The sequence below is a fragment of the Schistocerca nitens genome, chromosome 8 (assembly GCF_023898315.1).
Source record: "Schistocerca nitens isolate TAMUIC-IGC-003100 chromosome 8, iqSchNite1.1, whole genome shotgun sequence".
Classification (NCBI taxonomy): Eukaryota; Metazoa; Arthropoda; class Insecta; order Orthoptera; family Acrididae; genus Schistocerca; species Schistocerca nitens.
In genome coordinates this window covers 350,105,667-350,128,818 of record NC_064621.1, presented here as the reverse complement: position 1 = coordinate 350,128,818, position 23,152 = coordinate 350,105,667, and the positions used below count along the sequence as shown (strand labels likewise).

The 23,152-nt window shown below is 39.5% G+C and overlaps 1 protein-coding gene across 1 annotated transcript in view; it reads left to right on the top strand.

Moving 5' to 3' along the window:
• The first annotated feature begins 10,796 nt into the window (after positions 1–10,796).
• Positions 10,797–23,152, top strand: part of LOC126199159 (high mobility group protein 20A-like) — a 99,119-nt gene continuing 86,763 nt past the window's right edge. Inside the window, exon 1 of the mRNA XM_049935914.1 lies at positions 10,797–11,177. Within this exon, the coding sequence (XP_049791871.1) occupies positions 10,949–11,177 (229 nt within the window). The 5' untranslated portion in view covers positions 10,797–10,948. The remainder of the gene's footprint in view (positions 11,178–23,152) is intronic.

Here is a 23,152-nt window from a genome sequence, read left to right as displayed (position 1 = left end):
TATTGGGCCACGAATGGTGTTCCCTTGACCTGTACCAACACAGCCAAGGAACACTGATTTTGTGTTGACAACATGTTGCTACTAACTGTAGTCTAGTACTAGCTGTGAACAATGTTGAAGAACATGTTTTGAACTCAGTGTCAATGTGTCTTAGGATAAAGTGATTCTTTGAGGATCTTTGGTTAGCAACAGAGTAAATAGGATTGCAATAGTTCATTGATTAATTTTTTGGGGAACAAAAGCAGGAAAAATGTATTAGCACACACACACAAGTTGAGCGTGTTAGATAAATAAAGAAAGACCAAGACGCTGCACAAGCAGAACTAGTGGTACAGTAAATGTGGACACTGGCTCATTTGGGAAGAGAGTAGCCCCCCCCCCTCATCGAGAATTGCAGGCAGCTCACCTGCACATGAGTATGGATGTCGAGCAAATAACGAACTCTGCAGCAAAACACACACTGGATTGGAAGGAAGAATTAAAAAGAAAAGACAACCTGTCACCATTCAACATCAGCAACAAATAACAAAGGAGGTAACGAGTGTGACAACACTAAATGCAGGTATCTTTGAATCTTTCAATTTAAATGAAGGATCAAGTTCCCTTCCTTGCAGTGGGACTTTGAGGTTGGCACTGAATAGTCTTTCATTTGGCACACAACTTACACAAGAAAATGGTAGTGTACCAAAGGAAACTCCTTCACAAACAAATTTACAGCTAATATATGGTCAAAACAAAGGTAATAGATATCACAGTGATGAAGTAGGTCCATTTTATGTATTTATTGAGGGACTTAATTGGGATGTAGGTAAATACCGCCCTGTGGCCTTGATAAAGATACTATTTACCTCTGACTCTGAGTGCAAGCCAAAAATCCCAAATCTAACGGTTGTGGGGAAAAACAGAATTTGTACTAATTTCTCAACGAAGGAGGCTGCAAACAGATTTGTGGAGGACAACCTGCTACATCATAAACAGATGGCAGCATACATGCCAAACCACAGAACACATTGGCAGGGAGTTATTAGGAATTGAGATCTCGAATTAACAGAGTTAGAGCTGAAGGACACTATTCAATCTACAATTACAGTCAACCATGTACGCAGAATGATGACCAGAATCAGTAATTTAGAAATGACGAACGACATACCCCAGTTCCTACCGAAATATGTGACAATATATGACATGTAGTGTGATGTTATATTGTACATACCACTCAAGAAGCAATGTTTTAGACGCCTTCAATGTGGCCATCTTAGTAACCACTGCAGTCACAGAGTCGATGTAATCAATGTCGAGGGAGCCATGAGACGGCTCAGTGCACAAGTGAAAATATGTGCTGTGTTCATTGTAAAGGGGACCATGCATCAAGAGATAAGCCTTGCCCTGCATATCTCAAACAAAAAGAGATTTCGAAAGCTTCAGCTACATAAAATATACCCTTTAAGGAAGCTGAAGACTATAAACCAAAGGACTTATGGTACTGTGGCAAGGAATCTTGATAGGAGTAAATTGGAATAGGAGAAAGATTCCCCACACCCCCACCCATAAAAAGCATTCAGCACAGATTCATGAAAACTCTTCATCACAGTAGACCAAAACAAATAAAGACTACACCAACCCCAAGTCCTCTTTTTGCAAATATAAATTTACCAGTATCTCCTATTAAAGAGAATCCATATGCACCATGACCACATATCCCTGAACCACAAAGGCAATAGTATCAGGAGGGGAGGACAAGAATACAGGAATAATCAAACAGCTAGTATCTGGAATAACAATTTTAATAACACAGCTTACCTCATTAAACAAAGATAGCTTGGATTAAGCTAATCTATACAATATGGTTGCTTCGATAGTACCAAAAAATAAACATGGATCAGGACAGAAAGAGGCCATACTTACACTCTGCTCATATAAACAGAATAACAGATATTAAAGTTCTCCAATGGAATGCCAGATCCTTTTATACTAACAAAGAGTAGTCATTCATGTGCAAACTTTATACTAATGTCTATTGTATTGCTGTTATAAGTGAAACATGTATAAAAACCAAACAAGTCTATTAGATGTTGAGGATATCAAGGAATAAGATCGGATTGAGAAGATGGGAAAGGTGGAGTAGCCACACTGATTAGTACAAAAATCGGCTATAAACCAAATACCATGCCAATACCTAACCTCGGCTTTGAAGCAATGGCAGCTGAAGTAAGTACTAACAAATGCTGATTCTCTGTTGCATCTGTATATCGTCCCCCAACCTGTAGGAATTTCGAACAAAACATTCACACAATGTTGCAACACATATTAAAGCCCTTCGTAATCTGTGGGGCCTTCAGTGCCCACCACACAGCATGGGAGAGTCATAAGAATAATAAGGCAGAAAAGTACATAATACCTTGATGGTTATCACATGATCATTTACACTGAAGAGCCCAAGCAACTAGTACATCTACCTAATATCGTATAGGGCCCTTGCAAGCACACAGAAGTGCCGCAACACGACATGGCACGGACTCGACTAATGTCCCAAGTAGTGCTGTAGGGAATTGACACCATGAATCCTGCAGAGCTGTCCATAAATCCGTAAGAGTACGAAGGGGTAGACATCTCTTCTGAATTGTACGTTGAAAGGCATCCCAGATATGCTCTGTAATGTTCAAGTCCGGGGAGTCTGGTGGCCAGCGGATGTGTTTAAACTCAGAATGTTCCTGGAGCCACTCTGTAGCAATTCTGGACGTGTGGGGTGTCGCATTGTCGTGCTATAATCGCCCAAGTCCGTCGGAATGCACAATGGACATGAATGGATGCAGGTAATCAGACAGGACGCTTACATACATGTCACCTGTCAGGGTCGTATCTATATGTATCAGGGATCCCACATCACTCCAACCACATACGCCCCACGCCATTGCAGAGCCTCCTTCAGCTTGAACAGTCCCTTGCTGACATGTAGTGTGGATTCAAGAGGTTGTCTCCATACCCGTACACGTCCACGTCCATCTGCTCGATACAATTTGAAACGAGACTCATCCGACCAGACAACATGTTTCCAGACATCAATACTCCATTGTCAGTGTCGGTGGACCCGTGCAAGGCGTAAAGCTTTGCGTAGTGCAGTCATGAAGGATACATGAGTGGGCCTTCAGCTCCGAAAGCCCATATTGATGATGTTTGGTTGAATAGGTTGCATGCTAACACTTGTTGATGACCCAACAGTGAAATCTACAGCAATTTGAGGCAGGACTGCACTTCTGTCATGTTGAACGATTCTCTGCAGTCATCATTGGTCCTGTTCTTGCAGGATCTTTTAACGGTCGCAGCAATGTCGGAGATTTGATGTTTTCCCGGATTCCTGATATTCAAGTTACACTCATGAAATCGTTGTACCGGAAAATCCCCTCTTCATCGCTACCTCATAGATGCTGTGTCCCATCACCCATGCGCCAACTATAACATCATGTTCAAACTCACTAAAATCTTGATAACCTGCCATTGTAGCAGCAGTAACCGATCTAACAACTGTGCCAGACACTTGTTGTCTTATATAGACATTGCAGACTGCAGTGCTGCATTGTGCCTGTTTACTTATCTCTGTATTTGAACACCCATTCCTATACCAGTTTCTTTGACACTTCAGTGTATGATGATGGATCTGTAACATTAAACTGACGACCATAGACGAGACCAATTGTAGTCGATATAATATTAGTTCTCCCTGTATGAACCAAATCACAGCATGATCAGTTCTGCAGGATAAATCAGGATCAGATCATTTCCCTACAACTATGAATATACAGTGCAAGAAAAATAACTGGGCACATATTCCCAGCAAGTTGACTTGGAACATGAACAATGTGGATTGGTATAAATATCGCCAAATTCTTGAAGTAGGGTAACATCAACAGAAAAAAACAACCCTCACAGAGGTAATAAATGCAACTACATAACAACATATACCATGCACCAAATGAATCCATCCCAAAATGATCTCTATCAACAAAAGCAAGATGACTGGGTAATGCATGGCGGAATTAAAGCTCCACTAAAGCAGTATAAGACAGAAGAGCAGCGTTATGTGAATATGTTAAACAACCTAACATGAACACTTTTTTGCTCTATAAACAAATGGCACCTAGAACCAAGAAGATTCTGAAATTCATCAGGAAGAGTATTTGGATAAAATATTCTAATAGTTCGACCAAGAAAAGTAAATCATCAGAGATATGGCAGAAGGTCAACAGATTTAGGAATATCGCTCCTACAGTCAATAATATACAATCATATGTGTGAATGGAAGAATTCTGTGATCTTATTGCCCCACCGAGTGTTCCCAGTAAGTTATACAGCAGACAAACGGAAACTTCTGCAACTCAACATGTACTAATTACACAGTTCAGTATTGATGAGTTGACATTGGTCTTCAAAGACAGCCCTAATACTGTCCCAGGGTTGGATGAGATCAAATATTCTATGACATAAAAATACACCTGACAATGCTGTTGAATTACTTCTTCAAATATATAATGGAATTTGGATGCATCGAGAATTAGTCCCAGAATGGAAGACACAGATCATAGTCCCTGTACACAAAAAAGGGAAAGATCCATCATGAGCCATTTCTTACAGACAGTCTTCATCCCTACTAGCTGGCTCACAGTTTGGGTTCCTTAGAAAGAGAAGCTGCATGGACAACATTTCAATATTAGTTTCTCATGTATTAGCTCGCTTTGGTGAGAGAAAATATACAGGAGCACTATTTTTAGATATTGCAAAAGCATATGATAATATTCAGGCAAATATACTATTAGATAAGTTACTACTGTCAGGTGCCCCACCTCCGTTAGTAGAAGGTATGTCATCATTAATTAGTGAACGAACTGTATATATTAGAAAGAATCCTGGATTCAAGGGCCCACGCATGATAATGGCATACCACAAGGATCGGCACTCAGCCCACTACTATATACCTATGCTATGGAAAGGGCAGTAAGTCAACCAGTTAGAATTATACAGTTTGCAGATGGTATCTGTGTATTTACTTCCCATTTAGTATTACGGAAGGTGATGAACAACATTATGTCATTGATAAAGAAGTTTAGTTGGTCAAAATGACCTGATGATGGAACAGAAGAAATCTTCAGTAGTGATATTCACTAGGAAATGCACCAATAAATTTTTAATACATGTAGATGATAAAATACTACAAATTAAAGCACTTATTCGGTTCTTAGGTATGGCAATGGACAACAAGCTTACATGGACAGCACATATCACTTTCTTAATCTAAATCTGTGAGCAAATGCTTTGTATTCTTCAATTAGTTACTACGACATCCTTCAGTGCTGCTGCTTCTATATAGCTCCCTCATTAGATCCAGATTGTAATATGGATGTATATACTACAAATACACAACTTGAAAATGTTAGAGAAGTTGGACAGATTGCAGTACTGCTGTATACAAATATACTCAGGAGTAATGAAACCCACACCAACAAATGCACTCTTGATGGAAGCAAAAGAGGTGCCCCTCCACATAAGGAGGAAGGTGGTTATGGAACGATACATAGTAGAGAAATTATCATACTCAATGCATCCAATTCACCAAATCCTACAATTGCACTTTTCTTTTCCAGGAGATCGGGGCAGAAAGCCTATTGATTTCATTTCAGCATGTAAAGATTTGGTAGATGAGTGCAAAGATATTGCCACAAGTATGCAGTGGCCTGTTTAGCAATATGACTATTTCATCATCAGGTATCACATCCCATTCCAATGATAGAGGGGAAAATCTGATTTCTTGGAGTCAGTTACAGCACTGCAAAGACATGTGGAGGAAACAAGGCAATGGGTAATACTCATACACACAGAGGGATCAAAGGCAGCAGGAGAGGACAACACAGGATGTGCTATATTCTATTAAAGGAAAAACAATGGTGTACAAATGAGAAATACACATACTATGCAATATTATCAGACTCAAAAACTACACTTCAAGCAATATGAAATACAAAAGTCTCAAAAACCACCAGTGAGTACCTACTCCAAGTTCGTTATTGGTATTATGAATGTCTCAGAAGGCAGAAACAAATTTCCTTTATGTGAGTGAAAGCCCATTGTGGAATTCCAGGCAATGAAAACGCAGGTCAGCTGGCAAAGCAGGCTAGGAGCAATGGCATACCACTAGATATAAAGCTTCCCTATATGGAATGTTGTTGTTGTTGTGGTCTTCAGTCCTGAGACTGGTTTGATGCAGCTCTCCATGCTACTCTATCCTGTGCAAGCTTCTTCACCTCCCAGTACCTACTGCAACCTACATCCTTCTGAATCTGCTTAGTGTATTGATCTCTTGGTCTCCCTCTACGATTTTTACCCTCCACACTGCCCTCCAATGCTAAATTTGTGATCCCTTGATGCCTCAAAACATGTCCTACCAACCGATCCCTTCTTCTAGTCAAGTTGTGCCACAAACTTCTCTTCTCCCCAATCCTATTCAATACCTCCTCATTAGTTACGTGATCTACCCACCTTATCTTCAGCATTCTTCTGTAGCACCACATTTCGAAAGCTTCTATTCTCTTCTTGTCCAAACTGGTTATCGTCCATGTTTCACTTCCATACATGGCTACACTCCATACAAATATGGAATATAGATAACCTATTCAGAAACAGGTATTCGAATTGTGGCAAGAAGAATGGACACAGAGCTTACGACACAAAGGAGGCTACTATGTGCAGATACAACCACGAATACCGAAACTACCCTGGTTGAGAACATTTATGGATCCTGAAAACCAACATCCACATTAAGCAGAAAAGATTCAATCATGGGACATTTTCAGAGCTTTTATGCCAACTGCGTATGAACCAGACACCAACCTGCAACTGTGATGAAACTGCTCAGGGAGATATGAAAAATATTATTATTGTTCATGTATGGTACACACGAGGTACAATTCATCAATGTCTCTTTTAATGGTTAGCCTTCCTTTGTGTCCAAACTTGTTTCATCCTTTCAGAATCAAGTCTCTTTCTTTCATGAGACCACAGTGTTCCAATCATTTTTCTAATTTCCCTTCGACCAACTTTCCAAACAAATATCTTTTACCTGAATGTTTGTCTGTCAGTAACGTTTATCTAAGTCATATCAGCTACTTCAAGATACTCCGTAATCACAGTGATCCATTTAACTGGCTCAGTCTTGCCCTTACTTCTGTTTTCGTAGAATTCTACGGTTTGCTTTATCAACATAGTGGGTGCCATTCTTCTAATGTGCCCCTAAGACTTTAGTCTTCGTTTTCTCATGTCAGCGTGTAGTCAGTGTATTATTCTATTTTCGTTTCACATCTAAGCCTATAAGTTTCTCCATCAGTAATTTTGGGGCCTAACATTTTCCTAACAAACTTTCTTTTGAATTTTTTGAGTATCCCTCTTTCTATTTAAAATTAAATTTTCTGCTCCATAAAGACATTCAGGTTTGATTACACTGCTGTAATGCTTAAGTTTACTGAATTTAGAAAGTGCATTTTATTGTAAATATTTTGTGTTAATCTGAATGCAGTTGCCATTTTGTGACAGTGATCTTCGTTTGCAGCTTTTTCAGACCATTTTCTTGTATGATTTCACCCAAGTATTTAAACTGAGAAACTCTTTTTATTTTTCTATATTTTGTGTTCAAGAACTTTGGTGCTTGTTCATTGCATGTCATATATTCCGTTTTTCCGAATGATATTAGTAGTCCCACTTTTTTGCAACTTCTTTAAGAATTTCAATTTGTTTTTGAGCTGTGGTAATACCCTAGTTAAAAATGCCAGATTATCTCAAAGGCTAGGCAATCTGCTCTAATATTACTTCTGCCTAACTTGATTGATTGATCTGTTTTTTGACTTGACTTTTGCTGTCGCCATTCTGTGATCACCTTTTCCAAAACACAGTTAAACAGTAATGGAGAGAATCTATCTCCCAGTCTAACACCTGTCTTTATATCGAATGGTTCAGAAATTTCTCCCATGAATTTAACTTTAGAGTTAGTGTCAGTTAACGTTTCCTTAACCAGTGTTAGAGTTTTATTATCTAGCCCTAGCTCCTTTAAAATTTGGAAAAGAGATTCATGATCAACTGAGTTGTAGGCCTTCTTAAAATACACAAATGTACATACAATATTATTACCAGAAATGCTTTGGAGTTTATGGATTAGTTTTAAATTAAGGATTTGTTCCAGACAGTATCTGGCCTAAAGCCTGCTTGGTGTTCACCAACATTAGGTTCTAGCTGTTCTTGGGCTCGATCAAGTAAACAATGCGAGAGAATTTTGTATATGACTGGGAGAAGAGAGATTCTTCATAATTATGATCATCGGTTCTATCCCCTTTTTTATACAGTGGATGAATTAGGGCAGTTTTCCAGTCCTCAGGTATTTTCTCAGTTTTCCAGATATGTCCCATTAGTTGAGTGATCCCTTTTATAGTGATAGGGCCAGATGATTTTAATAGTCCTGCAATTATACTGACTTCTCATGATTCTTTATGGTTTTTAACTCTCTTATTTTGTTTAATTATTTGGATTTCGTCAAGTTCCTTAGAGTTAGGGTTGGTGTCATTAGTTTGCTGTGGTTGGAATTTATTAGCTGATTCTGGACAGGTTAATAGTTTTTCAGAATAACTTACAATTTTCCTGGTTGTTAAGAGCCAAACAGCCATTTTCATTTTTTAAGCAAAGACTTTGAGGTTGGTAACCAGTTAGTTTTGTTGTTAAAGTTTTGTAGAAGTGTCTTCTACTGGTCTTTCGGAAGTCTTTTTCGATTACTAAATGTTGGTGATTTTTGTAGTTTCTTTTAGTGTGTCGGATTACTTTAGATATTTCTTTTCTTACAGTTAGAAAGGTGCTGTACGTATTTTCAGTTTTGTTACTATTCCTGTTTTTGAATGCCCCATGCCTAAACTTAACTGCTGTTTCACAATCCGCTTTCCACCAAGGCTGTTTTTGTTTCTTTTGAAGCAGCATTAAATTTTGTGGTGTTGTGATGAACTTTTCCTTTAGGCTTTGCCAGTTGTTGGATTGTTTTTTGTCAGGTTCACTTGTTAGAGATGGGGTTGTTTTAGCACTATCAAATTTTGGGATAATATTTTTTGTTTTGAAAAGTTTTTGAAGCTGAAGTTTTACTTTTATTTGCATTAAATAATGGCTGGAATCTATATTAGCCCCATTTCTAACTTGGACAATTAAAATTTCTTTGTAGTTAGGGTATGAAATTGCTATGTGATCGATTTAAAATTTCCCAATAAACGTACTGGGTGCCCACCAAGTTTTTTGTTTAGATGTGTTCTTTTTAAAATGTATTGACATGATCTTAAGGTTAAAATTTTTGCATGTTTCAACAAGTCTTTGGCCATTTTGGTTTTTTCCCTTTATGCACAGATTATCCACCCAGCGTTTACTGACATTTTTTTTTTCTTTACCTAATTGAGCATTAAAATCACACATTAAAATTTTAACGTGGATTGAGAGAATTTTGTAGATGATGCTTTCTAATGCTTCCCAAGCTTCATTATCTTCTTCAACTTTTTTACAGTTATTCTCATTGACTGGCATATGGGCTTCAATTAAAGTGTATGCTTTATTTGCACATTTAAGAGAAATTGTCATTAGTCTATTATTAATGACTTTTCCTCCGTTATTGAATTTAAAATATTTTTAGAGACTGCAAAAGCAACTTCCAGATGTGGTGTATTATTAAGTATTTGTTTATCAGTTTTACATTTATAAAGACGATACTTACAGAAATCCCTGGTGTTATCGTCTGTCATTCGTGTTTCTTGAAGTGTCAAAATTTGACTCTTCTGTTCTTTTAATGTACCTCACAAGTTATGGAGTTTACTTGGTTGCAAAAGTGTTTGTATGTGAAGTATTGCAAAAGATATATTTGTTTTGGTTTTAAGTCAGCCAGAGGACTCCAGCTTCCTATGTTGAATCACACTGCATTTTAAACTGACCACCTCAGAATCCGAAAGACCAGTTGCACCAGTAATACTGGCAGTGGATTGATCACCTGTGGTAATATTGTGATTATCAAAATGCTTCATGATGACTGTACCTGGAATCAGGTGGGGTTGAGTAGACTCACTGAGTAACCTCAGAGTGTTACGACTGGAAGGGCTAGTTCCAGAATATAAATTTCAACCTCACCACTGGTGAGCAGACGCTGATCACTTTGCCGCTTGCTACAAGACAGATGCAAAGTGGATTTGGTTTCATTTTGCCTTGGTCCCGGAGCACTTATTCCATATTCGCAGCTGTCCACCATATCTGGTGGAACATTCATTATTCACCACATATGACCTGGTCAATATCGTAGGCAAGGAGGTTTCTTAGACTTTTGGTTACAAAGTCTTAAAGCATGGATATGAACGATATATTATTTCAATGCAGAAAATATAGTGAGGCGAGGAACAAATTGTTAGCATTTGTTATCAAGAGTAATATCCCACAACCAACACCAGTCAAGTCCTTGCTATCTGAACCTAAGATTAAAACCTACAAGAAGATAATCGAATTCGTGTGTAATGGACAGAGAAAGGTTGAATGTTTAATAGTAAATTATAACAAACAAAAAAGCGAAGTTACACTAAAAGAAGGGGATATTATGTGAACAAAGGTATTATTATTATGCAGCAATGACTGAACGGTGTCTAACGCAAGTGAAAAAAAAAATAAAAAATTAAAATCATTCTTTGGAAATCACAATTAATGTCGGTGTGCATTTCGAGTGGAGCGTCTTGACGTTTGATTAGCTTTGCTAAGAGCAGTATGTTTATGTCTGGTGTTGTTTGTTATGAATGGAGATTTGAAAGTGCTTGTGAATTTGTTAATCCCGTATTAGTTTACGTTTCCCAGTGTAATTGACTCGTATTTGCAATTTCTATTAACATTCAAAGGACGATATTTGATTATGGATCCGCTTGTGTCAGATCTTTATGCCATCCACGAGGGTATTAAGGTGGAGCCGGAATCGAAGGAGAATACAGCCCAGGACTCAACAAACACAACACAGTCAGATAGTTCTGCCCATCCACCAGTCGTTCCATCATCCGCTACCCAACCAACACCACCTCAACAACCTGCAGCAGCCGTCTCACCAAATCATTCAAGTGTGGACAACCAGAGTTCATCACAGAACGGTGCGTTGAGAGATTATTTTGTTCTTAGAATTTCGCAAATATTGGAGCCGTAAATAAGCTTTCACTTAAACAGTTTTCGACAGTAATATTTAGTGAACGTTCATGATAATGCTACGAATAAGAATAATAAGACCTCCCTCCAGAGCGCGTCAATGAATTGTTTACACATTGACGGTTGGAAAAAATGCTTTCACTGGCGAACTAGATGGCTTTAATTTTATTTTTATCGGTATTGGGTTTTGTGTGAGGTGGACGATCACTCTTTAGTTACATTCTTTGTTTCGTTTTGCAAACAAAGCCCTCCCTATTTTATTTCAAATCTTATCTTTTAATGATAATTAATTGAAACCCTCAGCTGCCGACAGTTGTTGTTGATATACCTCGATGGTGACAGCCGAAAATGGGAGCCTCGACCGGGACTCGAACCCAGGATCTCCTACTTACATGGCAGACGCTCTATCCATCTGAGCTACCAAGGACACTGATGAATAGCTCGACTCCAGGGACTTATCCCTTGCACACTTCCCGTGAGACCCAAGTTCCCAACTGTCAACAATCTACGTACATAATGTTCCAAATAGATATTTGCCCATTCACTCATTACTCGTGCACACTCAGATGACGATACCCATAAGAGTTTGGGCAACTTGTGAGCATTCGCACAGACGAAGGTCACTGGTCGGGTAGCCCTTAATTATATATGAAGATACTAACTGTTCTCGAAGCATGCAAGGGATAAGTCCCTACAGTCGTGCTATTCATCTGTGTCCTTGGTGGCTCAGATGGATAGAGTGTTTGCCATGTAAGCAGGAGATCCCGGGTTTGAGTCCCGGTCGAACACACATTTTCATCTGTCCCCATCGAGGTATATCAACAACACTTGCCGGCAGCTGAGGGTTTCGATTGATTATCATTTATGTGTAGAGAAGCTGCACGGTCATCAATGGTATCTGTTTTTTCAAGAACAGTTACTATCTTCATCTATCTTTTAAGATGAACCCTTCCTGCTCCTTCCAAACTTGCCAACCATTTAAGTAACAGCATGTAGGATCATCATTTACTCTTATCAGGGCTTATAAATTTTAAGGAAAAAATGTCCACTGTGTTCTGTACTACTGAAAATGAGTTTTTAGGATTAGTAAACAACATGATACCACGCCGAGAGATCGAACACACTGTTAACACGGTGGAGATACCAGTAACTAGTAACAACAACACTAAAACATTTGCTAAACAAATATCAAGAAACAAACAAAATCTTCCAAGGGTAGTGTTTTTTGGTTGAGAGATATTAAACATTTGAAAACATCGTACTGCAGTGGGAAAAAAAGTTCTCAACCAGATGTACTACTTGTAACTATAGCCTATAGTGTATTAATTAAAACCGAGCGAGGTGGCGCAGTGGTTAGACACTGGACTCGCATTCGGGAGGATGACGGTTCAATCCCGCGTCCGGCCATCCTGATTTAGGTTTTCCGTGATTTCCCTAAATCGCTCCAGGCAAATGCCAGGATGGTTCCTCTGAAAGGGCACGGCCGACTTCCTTCCCCATCCTTCCCTACTCCGATGAGACCGATGACCACGCTGTCTGGTCTCCTTCCCCAACCAACCAACCAACCAACCTATTAATTAAAGATTTTTGTGACACACTTATTGGCTTCGCCAATTTGCAACTACTTATTCACCTTCCAGTATAACTGAAGCCTAGGGTTATGCTACATATTTTGGTCTATCACCACAATCTTTTTTTTCCTTTTAAATCGCTTCTTATCATGATGTATTTTGTAGCCTCTTAACTCACAACCAATCAATTGCCTTTCAATCTGACTTAGGCCCCAGGCTACCCTCAGTTCAGCCAGTCACCACAACAACAAGCAAAATCCAGTTCACTAACCATCTTTGTGAGACATGTCTCAATTTAATATACAATGTGATCTATGCCGCAAATCAGAATAACTAAATGTCATATTGTTTGTTTCATATTCCACGCATCATTTGTATTATAAATCAAAATGACCTGTAAATAAAACACAGACAATGTACAAACAAAACATTGTGTGCGGCAATTATGTAACATATGACATTACATTTCAAAGAATACAGCAATGATTTCTGTTGTTCGTGAGATCCACATTTCTTTCCATCAGTATTTTGAGCTAGTTCATTACTACATGCCATTATTAACAGTCAGCTTAATCATCCTTGAGCAGGCCACTCCACAAAATTAACACTATCCTCATTGTGGGGTAACCATGACCCATGTTTTGCAAGAAGGACAATTAATTTGATGATATAGAAAGGGGTAAAAGTTACATATTGGACCTCTCTTTCATTTTTCAATATGTCATTACCAGTTAGTTTATAACCACAACCATATTTTCTGCTTTCACATTAATTGGTTTCGCCAACTCATGACCAAATTGTCACCTTCCAACCTAACTAGACTATGGGCTACGCTGCAGATCAGTGTGTCAGCACAACTAAGATTCCAAGAGGGGGGGGGGGTTCCAGTACATAACTTTAACCCAGGACAGGTGTAATCTTAAACTGTTAACATATTTTCGAAAATAAGCTATTACACAGACATGTTGTAAACATGTAGGGTAATTTTGTGATCTATCAAAAGTAAAGATTTGATTCTAAATCAAGAAAAATAGCCTAAAACCATTACATCACATCCACTGAAGTTTACTGTCACAGTAATTATTTCGATAAATACCTTTTACCAAGTGACTGATAGGCCAACATACACTCACATTACTGTGTCTTCATGTAAGGTGTCTCATAACTTCATCAGACCTGAAACTTCCTGGCAGATTAAAAATGTGTGCTGGATTGAGACTCAAACTTGGGAAGTCTGTCCTAAGTGGGCAAGTGCTCTACCATCTTGAGCTACCCAAGCACGACTCGCGGTCTGTCCTCACAGCTTTAATTCCGCCAGTAACTCGTCTCTTACCTTCCAGGCTTCACAGAAGCTCTCCTTCAAACCTTGCAGAACTAGTATTCCTGGAAGAAAGGATATTGTGGAGACATGGCTTAGCCACAGAATTAAATTTTCACTCTGCAGCGGAGTGTGCGCTGATACAAAGCTTCCTGGCAGATTAAAACTGTGTGCCGGACCGAAACTTGAACTCAGGACCTCCTTCCACTGGTCCTTAGACCAGGGACACTTATATATATACCACTTAAATACAGTTACCCATTCATTCTTGTAATTAGTGAGTTTTGGACAGCTCCTCAAACATGATAATAAAGTCTTTTACATCAAATCAAATTATTCTGTCACTGACTTTTCAGAAGACATTCTAAACAACCATTACATTGCCTAAATACATCAGCACACTATTATGCTTCACCAAAGCTTCAAAGTGTTGACAGTCTTCAATAACATACATACAACTACTAGAGTTGTTTATCAAGTGTATCCAAGTAAAAGCTAAACATTTTTAACTACTAACATACATTACAATGGCTGTGATTACCCATCGCAACTTTTTAGGTATATTTAATACAAATTCTGCTATGATTGGTAAAACTTTGTAGCCTAACTGTTTCTTCATGCAGTCTCTTTCCATTCTTTTTTATGCGTCTTTCCATTATCGTGGGTGAGATGCTGCAGTGATGAAATTTGAGAGAATCATCCTGATGCTGATCTGTTGAAATTTCTGCAAATCTTATTAGGCAACCATGTCACCTGTGGTTGCCTTGTTGGCCACTTTAGTAGAGCTGCAATCTCTCTGGTCAACCAAAAGTTGTGAGTCCGCCCTTCTGTTCACTATTTACAGTTCCTGCTGTAGAAAGTTAAATCTCAAATAGGGAGAGTGAGTGTGGGTGTGTATGGTTTCATTTAATCCAACAAGTTGTTCCTGTTCAGTAACAGCAATCAGTCTTATCCTTTATCTCTTTGACATTCCAAGTGCCATTTCCATCTTCCCAAATTTTCTGCTGTACAGCCATTCTTGATAGGTCTCCAATAACCTATTGAATTGACATCCACATTTTAATGATTGTTTGTTCATGTATATGCAGAATTGCCCAGTTTTTACACAGCCATTGGAGAAGTGGAGGTCAACATCCAGGAAGGCAGCATGCAAAGCTGTGAAGAAGCAGCTGGGAGAGATGTTTTCCAGGAAGGCAGCATGCAGAGCTGTGGAGAAGCAACTGAGAGAGAAGATGTTTAGGCTGTGAGGAATGTTGATAGTGTTTTGACCTTGGGCTAAGATCATGATGATACGGGCAGTGAACTGGGATCTGATAGGGGCATGGGATCTTGGGTTGCTAGGGATGTTTCCCAAGGCCCACAAACAGATTGGCACAGTTGTATGCCATAAAGATGTCTTAGATTTGCTTATTCCCTCAAGGAGAAGCAGTTGTGGGCAAAGACCTAGTAGTCGGGTCTATAAGCAATGAGGTGGTGACACTGAAGTCTGTAAGACTTTCGGAGAGAGATGTTCAACATTATCAAGGTCACAGATATTAGTGAGGGTAGTAGGGGGATGGCTTGTGTAGGCAGGTGGTGTCATTAGTGACAAGTAGGGTCCATGTGCTTATAAATAAGCAGATAAAAGTGTCCATTCCTTCCTAACTAACTACATAAATGTCAACCAGATGTGGCTCAAATTTAAGAAATAATGTTGATAAGTTTTATACCAGCAAAATTGGTAAGAGACGGCGCAAATCCCTGTGGGACACAAACCAGGTTCGAACACATGCAAAGGCAATGAAAAAAGCATAACAGATTTAAAAGAACAAAAGATCTCCAAGACTGGCAATGATGTATGGTAGTTCGAAATTTAGCTCTTGTTTTTAGTACTTTCCTCAGTGTTTAATAGTTTCCATAACAATACTCTGTTACAAAATCTGGCAGAGAACCCAAAGAAATTATGTTCATATTTAAAGTATACCAGCTCAAGTACACAGTCAGCACCTGCACTGCACAGTAGCAATAGTAACAATGCCGATGACAACACCTGTAAAGCAGTGTTACTAAACGTAGTTTTCCGAAAATTATTCTCTAAAGAATACTCAGTAAATATTCCAGAATTCAAATCAAGAACATCAGCCAAGATGAGTAATTTAGAAGTAGACACCCTCAGTATAGCAAAGCAGTGTAACTCATTTAATAAAGGCCAGACTTCCAGCCCAGTTTGTATGTCAGTTAGGTTCCTTTCAGAATATGCTGATATAATGGCTCCATGATTAACAGTCATATTCAACTGCTCCCTCAATGAAAGATCCTTACCTAAAGATTGGAAAATTGCTCAGGTCACACCAGGCTGCAATAAAGGGAATAGAAGTAATTTGCTGAATTATAGAGACATATCATTAACATAGATTTGCAGTAGAATTTTGGAAGGTATGCTGTGTTTGAACATTTTAAAATACCTGAGAGACAATGATGTGTTAACAGACAACTATCACGGATTCATAAAATATCATTCTTGTGAACCATAACTGAGACGTTCTTCATGCAAAGTAATGAGTGCTATCAACAAGATATTGCAAGTTGATTCCATGATTCTAGATTTCTGGTAGGCTGTTTACATCATTCCTCACAAGCAGCCTCCAATCATTTTGTGTGCCTGTGGAGTATCATCTCAGTCATGTGGCTGGATTTGTGATTTCCTGTGTGTTCGTAATAATTAATGCATAGTCATCTAGTAGAACAGAAGTGATATCTGTGGTACTGTAAGGTAATTTTACAGGCCCTCAATTGTTCTTAAACTATATAAATGATTTGGAAGATAATCTGAACAGCCCTCTCAGATTACAGATGATGCTGTTGTTTACCACCCAATGAAGTTATCAGAATATGAAAATGAACTCCAGAGTGATTTAGACAACATATCTGCATAGTGCAAAAAATATGAGGTCTTCCACATCAGTACTGAAAACAAAAATTAATAAATTTTGATTACACAATACATCACACAAATTGATTACACAATACATCACACAAATTGATTACACAGTATGTTACACAATACATCACACAAATTGATTACACAGTATGTCACACAAATGTAAAGGTTGTCAAGTCAGCTGATTACCTTGTAATTTCAGATACAAACAACTTAAATTGGAACCACCATATAGAAGAGGTTTGTGGGGAAGGAAAACCAATAACTGTGTTTTATTGAGAGAAAACATAGAGATGCAAACAATCTGCTAAAGAGACAGCCTACAATACTCTTCTCGATCCTCATGTGGGGTATTGTTTCATATGGGATCAGTACAGTTAGGATTGATGGAGAACATCAAAAATGCTCAGTGAAAGGTAGCTCATTTTGTGTTATCATGAAATAGGTGAGAGAGAGTCAAGAATATTATATGCATGTTTGGGTGGCAGTCATTAAAAGAAAGACTTTTTCGCAGTGGTGAGATCTTTTCACAGAATTGTAATCATGAACTTTCATCTCTGGATGTGAAAATATTTTGCCGGGGCTTACCTACCTATGGAGAAATGACACTCATATTAAAATAGAGAAATCAGAGCTTGCAAGGTTTAGGTCTCCATTTTTCCCACATATTATTCGAGAGTGGAATGATCGAGAAGTAGTCTGAAAGAGGTACTATGAATCCTTTGCTACATACGTTAAGTGTGAATAGCTGAGTATTCATGTAAAACAATAGAAAACCCCGGATGGATCAATATGTACACCACGGGAAAGGCAGCCGCTCACCTATAGCAGAGTGAGCATAGAGACACAGTAACAGCAAACAGTAGTCATGCTACATTTAAAGCTCTTGCTCTTTTCCTAGCAAACGTACACACATTCACTCATGCAGACACACAGAAATCCAAACATGCACTCCTGTGTCCACGGGAAGATCAATTTAGTGGGAGTGCATGTTTGAGTGTCGGTGTGGTTGTGTGAATGAATGTGTGTACTTTTGCTAAAAAAAGAGCAAGAGGTAGAAAGCCAGTGTGGATACTGTATCCTGTTACATGTGTCTGTGTTTCACGCAGTTATAGGTGAGTGGTTGGCTTTCCCTTGTTTTGAGTAGTAATGTAGATTTAGGTGTAGGAATCTAGGTAATTATGTGGTGGAGATGGTTGACAGATGATGAAAGAATTCGATTGTGTCTACACTGCAGGTGATGGATTGGAGGTGTTGGTAACCAGTTAAAAGTGGCATCCTGGGTTGCTAGACTTATGGATTGGATTTTGGGGGGAATTTAGAAGGTGGTATATGAGGAGGGAAATGGATGGAGGGGAGAGGTTTGGAATGGGTGTAAGGATTTGAGTAGGGATAGGAGATTGTTGTTGTGGTCTCCAGTCCTGAGACTGGTTTGATGCAGCTCTCCATGCTACTCTATCCTGTGCAAGCTTCTTCATCTCCCAGTACTTACTGCAACCTACATCCTTCTGAATCTGCTTAGTGTATTCATCTCTTGGTCTCCCTCTATGATTCTTACCCTCCACGCTGCCCTCCAGTGCTAAATTTGTGATCCCTTGATGCCTCAGAACATGTCCTACAAACCTGTCCCTTCTTCTTGTCAAGTTGTGCCACAAACTCCTCTTCTCCCCAATTCTATTCAATACCTCCTCATTAGTTGTGTGATCTAACCATCTAATCTTCAGCATTATTCTGTAGCACCACATTTCGAAAGCTTCTATTCTCTTCTTGTCCAAACCATTTATCATCCATGCTTCACTTCCATACATGGCTACACTCCATTCAAATACTTTCAGAAACGACTTCCTGACACTTAAATCTATACTCAATGTTAACAAATTTCTCTTATTCAGAAACGCTTTCCTTGCCATTGCCAGTCTACATTTTATATCCTCTCTACTTCGACCATCATCGGTTATTTTGCTCCCCAAATAGCAAAACTCCTTTACTACTTTAAGTGCCTCATTTCCTAATCTAATTCCCTCAGCATCACCTGACTTAATTTGACTACATTCCATTATCTTCGTTTTGCTTTTGTTGATGTTCATCTTATATCCTCCTTTCAAGACACTGTCCATTCCATTCAGCTGCTCTTCCAAGTCCTTTGCTGTCTCTGACAGAATTACAATGTCATCGGCGAACCTCAATTTTTTTATTTCTTCTCCGTGGATTTTAATACCTACACCGAATTTTTCTTTTGATTCCTTTACTGCTTGCTCGATATACAGATTGAATAACATCGGGGAGAGGCTACAACCCTGTCTCACTCCCTTCCCAACCACTGCCTCCCTTTCATGCCCCTCGACTCTTATAACTGCCATCTGGTTTCTGTACAAATTGTAAATAGCCTTTCACTCCCTGTATTTTACCCCTGCTACCTTTGAAAGAGAGTATTCCAGTCAACATTGTCAAAAGCTTTCTCTACATCTACAAATGCTAGAAACATAGGTTTGCCTTTCCTTAATCTTTCTTCTAAGATAAGTCGTAAGGTCAGTATTGCCTCATGTGTTCCAATATTTCTACGGAACCCAAACTGATCTTCCCCGAGGTCGGCTTCTATCAGTTTTTCCATTCGTCTGTAAAGAATTCACATTAGTATTTTGCAGCTGTGACTTATTAAACTGATAGTCCAGTAATTTTCACATCTGTCAACACTTGCTTTCTTTGGGATTGGAATTATTATATTCTTCTAGAAGTCTGAGGGTATTTCACCTGTCTCATACATCTTGCTCACCAGATAGTGGAGTTTTGTCAGGAATGGCTCTCCGAAGGCCGTCAGTAGTTCTAGTGGAATGTTGTCTACTCCCGGGGCCTTCTTTCGACTCAGGTCTTTCAGTGCTTTGTCAAACTCTTCACGCAGTATCGTATCTCCCATTTCATCTTCATCTACATCCTCTTCCATTTCTATAATATTGTACTCAAGTACATCGCCATTGTATAGACCCTCTATATACTCCTTCCACCTTTCTGCTTTCCCTTCTTTGCTTAGAACTGAGTTTCCATCTGAGCTCTTGATATTCATACAAGTGGTTCTCTTTTCTCCAAAGGTCTCTTTAATTTTCCGGTAGGCAGTATCTATCTTACCCCTAGTGAGATAAGCCTCTACAGCCTTACATTTGTCCTCTATCCATGCCTGCTTAGCCATTTTGCACTTCCAGTCGATCTCATTTTTGAGGCGTTTGTTTTCCTTTTTGCCTGCTTCATTTACTGCATTTTTATATTTTCTCCTTTCGTCAATTAAATTCAATATTTCTTCTGTTATCCAAGGATTTCTATTAGCCCTCGTCCTTTTACGTACTTGATCCCCTGCTGCCTTCACTATTTCATCCCTCAAAGCTACCCGTTCTTCTTCTACTGTATTTCTTTCTCCCATTCATGACAATTGTTCCCTTATGCTCTCCCTGAAACTCTATACAACCTCTGGTTTAGTCAGCTTATCCAGGTCCCATCTCCTTAAATTCCCACCTTTTTGCAGTTTCTTCAGTTTTAATCTATAGCTCATTGTGTTCAGAGTCCACATCTGCCCCTGGATATGTCTTACAATTTAAAACCTGGTTCCTAAATCTCTGTCTTACCATTATATAATCGATCTGATACCTTCTGGTATCTCCAGGATTCTTTCATGTATACAACCTTCTTTTATGATTCTTGAACCAAGTGTTAGCTATGATTAAGTTGTGCTCTGTGCAAAATTCTATCAGGCGGCTTCCTCTTTCATTTCTTAGCCCTAATTCATATTCACCTACTACGTTTCCTTCTCGCCCTTTTCCTACTACCGAATTCCAGTCACCCATGACTATTAAATTTTCGTCTCCCTTCACTATCTGAATAATTTCTTTTATTTCATCACACATTTCTTCAATTTCTTCGTCATCTGCAGAGCTAGTTGGCATATAAACTTGTACTACTTTAGTAGACATGGGCTTCGTGTCTATCTTGGACACAATAATGCGTTCACTATGCTGTTTGTAGTAACTTACCCGCACTCCTATTTTTTTATTCATTATCAAACCTACTCCTGCATTACCCCCATTTGATTTTGTATTTATAACCCTGTATTCACCTGACCAAAAGTCTTGTTCCTCCTGCCACTGAACTTCACTAATTCCCACTATATCTAACTTTAACCTATCCATTTCCCTTTTTAAATTTTCTAACCTACTTGCCCGATTAAGGGATCTGACATTCCACGCTCCGATCCGTAGAACGCCAGTTTTCTTTCTCCTGATAACGACATCCTCCTGAGTAGTCCTCGCCCGGAGATCCGAATGGGGGACTATTTTACCTCCGGAATATTTTACCCAAGAGGACGCCATCATCATTTAATCATACAGTAGAGCTGCATGCACTTGGGAAAAATTACAGCTGTAGTTTCCCCTTGCTTTCAGCTGTTCGCAGTACCAGCACATTTATGCCGGTTTGGTTAGTGTTACAAGGCCAGATCAGTCAATCATCCAGACTGTTGCCCCTGAAATTACTGAAAAGGCTGCTGCCCCTCTTCAGGAACCACTCGTTTGTCTGGCCTCTCAACACATACCCCTCCGTTGTGTTTGCACCTACGGTACAGCCATCTGTATTGCTGAGGCACCCAAGCCTCCCCACCAAGGCAAGGTCCATGGTTCATGGGGAGGGGGGATAGGAGATTATGCGATTGTAACTCTATAGCAGGGCTTGAAGGTGAAAGAAACAGACAGTTGATGGGTACCTTCAGTCAGGTAATTACTCTGATTCATTGTAACAGTGTTCACCGGTAGGATAATTGAGGTTGAGGATGGCTGTTCTTTCCTTTGCCAGGAGGTTTGTGTTATTTGGAAGGAACTTATGAAATAGGGTAAGCTCAAATTGGAGGTAAGAAAATCCAGGAAGGTATCAAGGAGGTGGTTACATGCGAGTGAGGGAGGGTCGCAGTTGGATAGTATTAACCAGAACAGATAAGATTCAGTGTTAGCTTTTGGTCAGAGAGATCGGTGGCAGGAAATTGTTTCCATAGTAGGAATCTGGAGAAGGAGAGTAGGTATTTGACAAGTCCAGCTTGATTGATTTTGGTGTGGAGGCCGCAGATGAAGCCTCTGGATACCACTGAAACTTCTATGGGCTGGTGTAGCAAGGAATCAGGTCTACGTGGCATTTCGTGCAGTGAACATACATTAGTTGGTAAATGTGGTGTCACCGCCAGACACCACACTTGCTAGGTGGTAGCTTAAATCGGCCGCGGTCCATTAGTACATGTCGGACCCGCGTGTCGCCACTGTCAGGATCGCAGATCGAGCGCCACCACACGGCAGGTCTCGAGAGACTTACTAGCACTCGCCCAGTTGTACGACGACGTTGCTAGCGACTACACTGACGAAGCCTTTCTCTCATTTGCCGAGAGACAGTTAGAATAGCCTTCAGCTAAGTTAATGGCTACGACCTAGCAAGGCGCCATTTGTACCATTGCATGTATCTCAAGATAGTCTCACTTGTATCATCAAGAATGCTGTATACCAAAGGACGATATAAAAGTTAAGTGTTCAAGTAGCTACGTTCTTTTCTTTATCACATTCATTACGAATCCTGTTCCAGACTTTGCGCCAGTCGGCGTGTGTGTACGTGTGCCCTTTCGGCTACCCGTCTCTGAGGACTGGCTGCCTTGTCAGTGCACTACAGTAAACTGTTTGAGAGGTTTTCTATGTTTCCCTGTGGTGGGACTGGAGCAAATAGTAGTAGGCCGAGGCATGAGGCAGGTTTTACATTGGTAACGATTGGGGTATGGATAATGTTCTGGATATGTCATATGGTTTTAAAAGGACAAACGTATGTGCCAAAAGTGACTATAGGTGGTATGAAGAGATCATGGAGAGTTGACCTCATTTTAGGACTTGACCTCAGAGAGTCAGCCTTGGAAGAGTAATGTCTTGAGATATGGATGGGCTGGCTGTCAGTTGGGGAGGAAGGGAATACTGATACTTTTTGCAAATGCAAGCTATGTTTGTCTTAGTATCAGAGCAGAAGACTGCCTTGGAGAGTTGGTTGTGGACCAGACCTGTGTGGTAACTGCAAAGAGGAAAACCAACCGGTTATACCAAGTTTAGA